An 11012-nucleotide genomic window follows, 5' to 3' on the forward strand; every position below is an offset into this window, starting at 1 on the left:
CTCAAAGACAGCCAGGCGTGGTGGTGCATGCTTGTAATCCCCGCACTTGTGAGGTGGAGACAGGAGGATTGCACAGGTTCGAAGCCAGCCTCGCTGGCTTAAGAGACTCTGTTTCCAAATAAAAACAAAAAGTATAAAAATAGGTCTGGGTGGTAGAAGGGTTTCTAGGAACTCCAGTACCACCAAAAAAAAAAAAAAAAAAATCCCTCAAAGACATGATTTGCTTCCATAGACACTATAAAAACATTGGTATACCTAAACTTTCTAGAAAATGATTATATAGAACCTCTCAAAGAAATATGCAGCCCAGTATATGATTTTAGAGAGTTTTCTTGGAAAAAAACTTACAACTGGACTCATTCCTAAAATATATGGCAGTACAGATGCAGACACGCGGATCATTTATTGTTCCATGGGTTCATCAGCCTTTTCTAAAGGTTAATCAGTAGATTGTGCAGGATGTGCCTTCCTCTGTGGTCTCTCTTCAAGACCTTCCAGGAATGGAGACATGTCATCATCATCATAGATTGTAAACTCCAAGTCTTTACCAATGATTCCAATAGAAACAGTCTTTGTAGTTAGGTCCTGCTCTGCAAGAATTGTCTCTCATAAGGCACGCAGACCATGTTTAACCAGTTTGTTTAAATTACACCTCCATAAACTCGCCATGTATCTCTCCAAATAAGTATGAGAACGTATTGAGAATGGGTCCAATGGACATAGCTCTATAGTCAAAATAGCAGATGGACAAGTCTGAAAAATGTGAGGGCCCATATCATCATAACCAGCAATAGGCAGTCCTACACCATAGGGTCTTTGGCCATACAGCTGTGTTGGTATCTGGGTCTTGCTTCCAATTAGAGAGACAAGAAGAGACACAGGAAGTGGTCTGTCAAATACAAATTTGTAATACAAACACTCCTGGCACAGGAAATTACAAAACAGTCTAGCATCAGCTGTTAGCCCAGCAACTGAAATATCAATATGGTTGTCATCATGGAGAATTTTTTTCTGGTGAGCTGCAAGATCAGACTGTGCCCTCTTCAATGCAATCAACATTGCATGTGTTTTTGATTTTAGACAAACTGTGGCTGAACCTTGTTTAACAGCTTCCATTGTATATTAAATCTGATGAGGGCTCCAAAGAGTTACATCATTGCCATACTGGTTGCAAAACATAGTCCTGGTGTGAACCTATTTGCGAGCCTCCCTGCAAAACTGGAGAATAAAAGAACATTTAATGTTATCACTGCTAAATTTTTTTTCTTTTTTTTTTTCTTTTTAGTACTGGGTATGGAACCCACCTCCGGCCTTATTTTTTATTCTTTATTTTGAAACAGGGTCTCACTGAGTTGCAGAGGACCTCACTAAGTAGTTGAGTCTGGCAGCAAAATGTGATCCTTTGGTATCAGCCTACCAAATGCTGGGATTACATGCATGTGCCACCCTGCCTGGCATAATTTTTCTTATTTTTAAACATAATAACCTATAAGTTATATTTAAAATTGCAGCCAGTCTCATATTCTCTGTTTTTAGTGTTTAAAAGGAGCTGATTATTACCTCTAAGTCACTAATCTATTTTTCTCTTTTTTTATTATTTTTTTTCTGACTGGGTAATTTCCAGTGATCTGTCTGAGTTTACTAACCCTTCTACTGCTTGATTTAGTCTGATGTTGAACAATTCTAGTGAAGTTTTCTATGCAGTTATTGTATTATTCAATGCCATGATTTATCTTCATTCTTTTCTGATATCTTAAATATCTTTGCCAATATTATTACTTTGTTCACATATTATTCTCTTGACCTCTTTAAAATTTATTGATAGGTGTCTTGAATTCTTTATATATCAATATTTCATCAGGGTTCCTTTCTGATTTATCTTGAACTTCATAACATAATTCCCTATTCTTGTTTAATTTCATTGACTCCTTGTGCCATGGAAAAATAATCACATTTTCTTGTCTTTATATACTGGCACAATACGGAAGAATATTTTCACCTATTAGTTCATCCAGAGACTCTTGAAATCACTCAAACCATCATACTCATCCAAATCAGTCTTTTATCTTAATGGTCCTCAGATGTCTAAAGTATGTCAGGTTCTTTCAGGACTCCAGACATGCAAGATCAATCTCAGTGCCTGTGGAGTTTCCAGTAGAAAAAAATTATGATCGTTGCAAATGTGGTAATTTCTTTCTCTCCCCAGAAAGAAGCTTTTGAGGTGCAGTATTTTGTCTGCTCACTTAGCACAGATTCAGGATAAGGAGATTTTATAGAGTGCTTATTTTCTAGTTAAATTGCTGTTTCAATGGCACCATGTGTCTAGAGTGTGTCATGTTTTGTCATTGCTCTGAGATAAGTGAAGCAGTTGTTAGTGCCTTGGGAAAACTCCAGGAAATCAGAATATTAGATGTATGGTCCATTTATTTCCTTCCCTTTCCAAGCAGAAGCTGAGTTGGGAATTTCCTTTCAAGTATATGATGCTATGCCCATAATGAAAAGATGTCTTTAATTTTTCTTCCAGCTTTAATTCACCTGATTCTGTGCTTGTCTACAGTATAGGTTCTTATCAATTAATTTTAACATATTACAAAAATAGAATTTGTCTACCATTGAATTCCTTTTTCTGGAATGGAAAGAATTTCAGAGTTTTGTATTCTGCCACTTGGTTGACTACCGTTCCACTTCCAGAAATCTTTCTCATGAGAATAAAAAAGTAAGTTCTTTATTTTAGAAGTATGGATAATAGCCAGACGTGGTGGCGCAGGCTTGTAATCCTCACGCTTGTAAGGTGAAGACAGGAGGATCTCGCTGGTTCAAACCCAGCTGCGCTGGCTTAAGAGACCCTGTTTCCAAATAAAAAAGTAGAAGTATGGGTAATAATAATGTAAATTTTATTTGTGATTAATTAATATTTAGTTGGTACTTAATATTACTCATGAAAATGGCATAGTAAGATCATGTATGTGAGTCACTTAAGTATCCAAAGAATGGGATTAAAAAAACACTCAATTTTCTTACTCTCCAAGGTTTATTGTTCAGCAAAGACAGTAATTCTAGGTTGATTTTAGAATTTTTTATTGGCTGCATATTACCTACATTGGGTATATTATTCCTCCATTTCTGAAACCCTAGATTATTTTCCCAGTCTAAGCATACTTTTAAGAATTAATCAGGTTCCTAACATTTATACAACAGGCCCAGTAGATAAATAAGAAATTGCATTACTTCCAAATCTATGTTTTATGTATGATGGATCATTTTATACTATAAACCAAACATTTAATCAGTCTCATGTATTTAATTATATATATTATGATAATTTTTTCCTGTAGAGTTACAGAATTATTTTTTTTAGCCAAAAAAAAAAAAATGTGTCCTGACAACACAGATGACTTAGAATGACTTTAGGGAAAGTTTCTTTTTTTATGCCTTAATAATTTCCGAAAATATAGTTAAGAAAACAATGCCTCACTGATGAGAATTGGGAACTCTAATAATGAGTTTTAATGCATAAGTCTAATGAATAACTTAAACTAAGATTTCAAAAATGTCATTTTGAGAGCTGAAAGAAATGCAAATAAAATATATTTTTCTGGACTCACAAATAATTAGGATCTTTGAGCAACAATAAAGGTATAACCAAAATAGTCCTCAGTTATGGCTAGAGATTTTAGGGACAGATATAATTTATAAGTTATGAGCTTGTAAATTAATTTAAAATGGGTGAAAATTCTTAATATTTATTAATCTATAAAGAGAAAAGCGTGTGTGTGTGTGTGTGTGTGTGTGTGTGTGTGTGTGTGTGTTACCTACTAGGAATTGAAAGTAGGAGCATTCTACCATTGAGATATACTCATGGTATTTTTCACTTTTTATTTTTAAACAGACTCTCCTCAGTACCAATGCACTGGCCTTGAATTTGTGATTCTCCCGTTTCAGCCTCTAAAATATTGGGTAAAGGCATGTATCACTACACAGGAATTACAAGCAGAATTTTATAGTAATAAGGTGCAGGTAGAAATTTTAATGTGTCTCAACAAATGTTGGAAAAAATAAACAAAAAATAAAAATATAAAATATTTGAACCTCACTGCAAACCAACATACCTAATTTACCTTTATAGAACATTACACTCAAGAATTGCAGGATATACACTATTTTCATGGTCTCATGGACTATTTAAGAAGATAAACCACATAATACACATACAATAATTACACATAAGTTTAAACATATTTAAGTTATATAGAGCATGTCCTCAGGTGATAATGAAACTAAGAAAGAATAACAGAAGTATTTTTTTGAATACTGTCACTATTTGAGAACTCAATCCAATTCTAAATAACTGATCAAATTAAAAATAAAAATGATCATATGGTAAGTTTATTCCCCTTTTGAGGATTCTCCATACTGCTTTTCAAAGTGGTTGCCCTAATTTGCAATCCCACCACCAATTTATTAGTGTTCCCAGTTTTTCGGCATCCTCACCAACATTTGTTGTTGTTTGTATTTTGCATGATTGTCATTCCAGTTGGAGTTAGGTGAAATCTTGGTAATTTTGATTTGCATCTCTCTGATTGCTAATGATGTTGAGCATTTTTCATGCATTTATTGGCCATTTAAATATCTTCTTTTTAAAGTGTTTATTTAATTCACTTGCCCGTTTTTGTTTGTGTTATTTGTTTTCTAGTGCTGAGTTTCTTGAGATCTCTGTATATTCTAGATATTAGTGCTCTATTGGATTAGGTACAAAAATTTCCCATTTTGTTGGCTCTTAGGTGAGGTTCTTGATAGTTTCTTTGCTCTACAAAAGCTCTTCAGTTTAACACAATCCCATATAAAGCATTTAAAGGGAAATTGATATAACCAAATAGCTACATTATAAAAACAGTCTCAAATAAATAAGCTTCCTCCCATCTTCACAAACTGAGAAAAGAAACAAAATAAAGTAAAAAAAAGAGAGAATAAAAGCTTGAGAAAAATGTGTCATAGAGAGATATTGCAGACAAAGGAGAAATCACAGATGAACAAATAAGGCAACAAAACTGAAGGTAATGAAAGTGGGGAAGAGGGAAATCCCAAAATGCACATGATGTATATTCACAAATATATCAAAGTCAATCACTAAGCCAAACATGAGAAGGAGGGAGGGGGAAGGAAATGGGGTAGGAATTGGTGAAGGGCTAAATGAGTGATGTGTGCATGTATATCTCTACAATTTTTTACCCCATTAAGTCATACGATTACAATGCACAAATAAAAATATATAAAAACTTGAAGAGGAAGGAAGATGATGGCAGTTGCAGTTGCAGTGGCGATTTTGGCCACTGAACAGGACAAGCATGTCTCGGGGAAGCCTTGGACACCAGTTCTTGGTTTAATATCATTTGGGGACAACTTAAGGAGACACTTCCAACTGCAACTTCCTATTTAGAATATAGGAGAGAGAGTGGATAATGGTGGAATTAGAAGCAAGAAGGCAAGGAGGTGCCAGCCACACAAGAAAAGCGATTTTTGGAAGAACATCCCATAAGGGATTAGAGAAAATATCACTTCAGCCATGCATACTGGGGACTCTTAACAACACACTTTGTAAGAAAAATGAGCTGGGCATGGTGGAAAGAACCTAGCAATGCTGGGTGGGGAACCTAGCCTCGCTTCTGGGCAACTCAGCATACCCAGCCTCCGCGATTCTTTGTGCTGCGCCGGGGGGGGGGGGGGGGGGGGGGGCACAGTGCACCCGAAATAGCAAACACTGCTCTACACATTGAGGCTGTGGGACTCCGCTCTTGGAAGGGAGATAAAATTCATTGCTGCTGAGTGCTCAATCTCACATCCTCTTTAAAACACACATACTGTCTTCTATTAATATATATATATACTGGAGAGGGGCCAAGATGGCTGTAGCAGCAGCCAGGACTCAGGAGATGCACACAAACTCTATCCAATTCATTTGGAACTTTTGGAAAATAAACTTGCGAAGGTTTATTTGGAAAATAAACATGCTTAAGAATTCCGGACGTCATATCATGTAAGGAAGGAGCTCAGCAGAGAACCAGGAGGAAGGCAGCGCTGGCAGAGCCTGCTGTGAAGCAAGGCCAGTGTTGCGGCCTCCGAAGCCAGGATCAAAGCCTGCAGAGGGATTAGGCTGGTGCCAGAGCCAGCAAAACTGGAATCAGAGCCTGCCATGTAGCAAGGCCAGTTCTGGGGCCAGCAAAGCCAGGATCAGGGCCTTCTATGAGGCAAGGCCAGTGCTGGAGCCAGCAAGGCCAAGACCAGAGCCTGCCGGGTGTCCAGGCTGGCGCTGGGGCCTTCAGCAGTGGGATCGGAACTTGCAATGTGGCATACACATAGAAATATCACAGAAAATAAAAAATCAGATGCTTTCCCTAATATGCAAAAACTAGGAAAAAATGAGTAATAGGAGGTGATCTAGTTGAAGAAAGAGAACTATGGAAGAGCAATTAAGATGACTAATCAGAGGGGATGGGATGGGGAAAGATGGAATTTCTTTAAAATGCATGATGTACGTAAACATATATATAAAAGTTAATCACCAAATCAAGCATGGGATCGAGGGAGGGGGAAGGAATTGGATGGGGATTGGATAAAGGCTAATTGGATAATGTGTGCTTGTATATTCTCACAAATCATGTATTCCATTATGATGTTTGACTACAATGCACCAATAAAAATATATAAGTATATATAAATATATATATATATTTAAAATATATATTAAAATTTTAGGAAATAGTGAACTCTTAAACAAGGAAGCAGTACACAAAATTAGTTAAAAACAAAGCTTATTTTTTGTAGATTATCAATGAATTTCATAAGCCTTTACTTAGACTGATCCTGATGGAAACAAATGACTCAGTTTACCAATATGAGGAATGAAAGAAGCTAAATTAATAGAAACTCTTTGGAGATGAAAAGGATGGTAAGCAATTACTCTGAAAAACTTCTTGCCAATAAATTTAGCAACTTAGAAAGAGGTAGGGGAAGAGAATGGGGTGGGAATAAATTCAACAACTTCGACACATATTTTTGAAAGAATCAAGTAAATAGATTACTAGAATATAATTAACCAATTAAATTTGTGTTTAAATTTTTTATTATATAGCCACACATAAACATATTCTACCACATAGCTGGATGTGGTGGTTCATACTTGGAATCCCAGTACTTGGAAAACTGAGACAATAGGATCTCAGGTTGGAGAACAGTCTCTGCAACTTAAGCTCTCTTCAACTTAGTGAGACAGTTTTTTTTTTTTTTTTTTAAAGAACTGGGGGTGTAGATTAGAGTAAAATGTCTCTGGGTTCCAGTCCCAGAAACAGAAGATAAAAAAAGAAACCCTAGCATAAATGGCTTCACTGGATATTTACATCGAACATTTAAAGAAGAAATAACAGCAGTTCTATACAAAATGTTTCAGAAATGTGAAGACAGGGTGCTTATCAAATTATTTTCAGGATACCAGAATTATTCTATACCAAAACAGGCAAAATATTACAAAGAAACCAATAAACTGGTAACTCTAACAAAAATAAGATAAATTTTAAAATTAAAATTTTATTCAATCAATAAACAATATATTTTAAAAATACACACATAAAACTGATTTTCAAGCTGCAAAACAACTCAGCAGATAATCTTTTCAAAAACTGTCTTTAGTTTTAATGTAGAAATAAATAATACTTTGCAATTTATACATTACATCATGAAAACATGACACATAGATTTAGCATATTTGCAAATGATATATACACAAAAGATATATACACAAAAGATAATATATTCATGTCATTTAGATTATTAAAATTCAGAGGCAATACATTTAATAAAAAGCTAAAAATTGAGTAGGCTCTTCAGCAAAAAGCATATGTGTGTAATATACACACATACATCAATCAAATAAAAAACAAAATAAGTGTAAAATCATGACATTATTTAAGATGGCTAAAATTAAAGGCTGAGCTTAGTTATTGTTTGTTTATTTGTAAATTGAATAAGTATCTGGTGAGAAGGTAAAACTGTATAATTATTATCTCTTCTAAGTATAAAACTTAAACAAAAGCCTATGTCCATACAAATATTATTATTATTATTATTATTATTATTATTATTTGAATTCTCATAGAGTTTTATTTGTAACAGGATGAAACTATATACTACCTAAATATATAATTCTACTCAGAAATAAAAGGGAACTAATTACTGATATGTACTGTAATTCAAATGAATCTAGATATCACTAATTTGTAAAAAAGAATCTAGATAAAAATAGCATATATTGTATGCTTCCCTTAAGATTAAATTTATAAGACATTGTAATGAATTTAAAAGAGATAAAGGAGATTAGAAGTTGTTTTAGAAGAAAATAAGGAGATGGTTCAGGGAATGAAAGAAAGTAGATGATAAGTGGGTACAAGAAAACATTTTGGAGTAATGGATATCCTTCTTGGTTGATCATGTTAATGTTCTCAGGAGTAAATATGTATATATCAAAATGTATCATGTTGTACATTTACTGAATTCTCATTTTACTGTAAATCAATTGTACCTCAACAAAACTCTTTTTAAAAAAAAATCAAACAAATTATAATAGCAAAAAAGTAATATGTAGAGGAAACATTCCTGAATTCTGTTGTCTATTTTGTAAAATGAAGAATTGGTCCTAAAGTTTCTGGCAACTAAAGCTTAAATGGAGGCATATTTCATTTTAAGGTTTTTTTTTCTATCTGGTGGAAAAAGTAAATATGTTTATGTGAATAGACAGACTCGTAGTCACAATTGAATGTGAAATTTATCATGTGGGTTCTTATCTAAATGCTAATGTCTTTAACAGCAGATGTGCAACAGGCTCAGAAACACTTTTTTGTCGATGTAAAACGTTCATACTGGTTTTCTATTAAAGCTTAATGTCTAGAAATGAATTGGAATTTAGTAAAAAAATTTTTTTTGCAATAAACAAATTAGATTTATCACTTCATGTTCTGAATAAAAAATTTTTAAAAGGATTTAAGGTAAAATAGAGAAATATCTAACATGTCTCACAGGTTAGCACTCTGAATGATCAATTATATTTAACAATCATCTAAAATGTTAGATTAAATTGGATTATTTTCTATGCTGCATACCTACTATATATGTGAAAAACATATTTAACATGGATATAATTTAAGACAAATTTTAAGTACATTGATCATGTCAAAGTTCTCTGAGGCACATATAAATAATATATAGTAAGAGATAATTCTTTTCTTATAAGCCATTGTCATATAAGTGATATTCAAAATTGAGTTTCTACTGATAAAGATAACAAAAAGTATTGATCATTAATATATTATATTGATTTAATGTATGTTAAGAGCTATAAACTTCTAGCTCCAATATAGTAAAATGGCATAACAATTTATAAACATATACCTTGGTAATTTTCAAAGATAAAGAAGCTATTAAGGTCCATTAATTTTTTAAGTCTGACAGAGTTAAGGCTTATAAAAATTTTTTGTTTTGTCACTTATTTCTTTAAAATATTTAGAATGAGTTGGGTGTGGTCACATACACTTGTAACCCCAGTACTTGGGAGACTGAGACAGGAGGATTGCAAGTTCTTGACCAGCCTCAACACATTAGTGGCAGCTCTCAACAAATTAGTGAGGTCCTGTATCCAAATAAAATATAAAGAAATAAGTCTGGGGATATATCCTAGAGGTAGAAGATCCCTGGGTTCCATCCCCAGACCCCCTCCCCCAACACACACTTTTTATAACAGTTTCTGGCATATAATTGATACTTAATTTATTATTTATTTATTTATTTTTTGGTGGTACTGGGGTTCCTGGAAACCCTTCTACCTCCGGGCTACACTCCGAGACCTATTTTATACTTTTTTTTATTTGGAAACAGGGTCTCCTAAACCAGCGCGTGTGGCTGGCTTTGAACCTTCGCGATCCTCCCATCTCCACCTCCCAAGCGCAGGGATTACAAGCGTGCACCACCACGCCCGGCCTTGATACTTAAACTATGTCTTTCTTTTTATTATCTTGATACTACATAATATTATCAATTAAAAAGATGTTTTTTCTTTTACAAAAAATGTTGATGTAGTAACCTGGATTCATAAATAATTTTTAAAGTGGTAGTGATAAATAAAAATCATTAACTATTTGGAATAAATAGGAAAAATTATAATAAATTATTAGCAACAAGAAGATATTTTAAACGAGCCAAGCTTTTATGTCACTTTCAAACGACAGCAATGAACTGGAAAATTATTATACCGTTGAAAAGATTGTGCATTAGATGCTATAATAAATCATGTACTGAAGACTATTAGAGTTTAAATTAAATTCATTTATAATTAAGTTGAAAGAAACTCAACATACTGTTTTATTTCAAGAATATATTTGATATAAATTCTAGTGTTCATCATCACATTAAAATGCCACATAAATGTGGGTGGATTTGTACAAAATTGAATGGATTAGGTTACTTTCCTTGGTTAAGCAGTAAATGAAATGGGAAAATTACAGATTTATTTTTCACAAAATTAATAGTAAGATAAGTATAATGATGAGACAGTATTGTTGATATCTTTGCTGCATAGTGACAACAAATAATCAAGAATTTTATTAATTAGTAAGTATTTAGTTAAGTATTTTACTTTTACCAGATAGGAAACTTGAATGATATATCCATTTCTTATGTGGAAACTTGTTCTCACGCAGAGGTGCACAGTTCTGGGGATAGCATTATTGAGTAAATAAATTATTTCTTTCTTTCTTTATTTATTTATTTAATTTTTTTTGCAGACCTGGGAATGGAACCTAGTGACATTTTACCTCTGAGCTGAAACCCCAGCCCTATTTTTGAAACAGGGTCTCACTAAATTGCAGAGGTCCTCACTAAGTAGTTAAGGTTGTCTGTGAACCTTGATCCTCCTATTTCAGGCTTCCAAGTACTGGGATTACATGCATGTGCACCACGCCTGGCTATGA

General features: G+C 33.7%; 1 protein-coding gene across 1 annotated transcript; it reads right to left on the reverse strand.

The window, feature by feature from the left end:
- Positions 1-606: 606 nt before the first annotated feature.
- On the reverse strand, positions 607-1116 carry LOC308261734 (proteasome subunit alpha type-1-like; the record flags this gene model as incomplete). The annotated part of the gene is made up of 1 exon (XM_080693845.1): positions 607-1116. The coding sequence occupies one exon, from the start codon at positions 1114-1116 to the stop codon at positions 607-609; it is 510 nt and encodes a 169-aa protein (XP_080549971.1).
- Between the last annotated feature and the right edge of the window lie 9896 nt (positions 1117-11012).

This window comes from Muscardinus avellanarius (assembly GCF_963383645.1).
Source record: "Muscardinus avellanarius genome assembly, chromosome: 4".
Lineage (NCBI taxonomy): Eukaryota > Metazoa > Chordata > Mammalia > Rodentia > Gliridae > Muscardinus > Muscardinus avellanarius.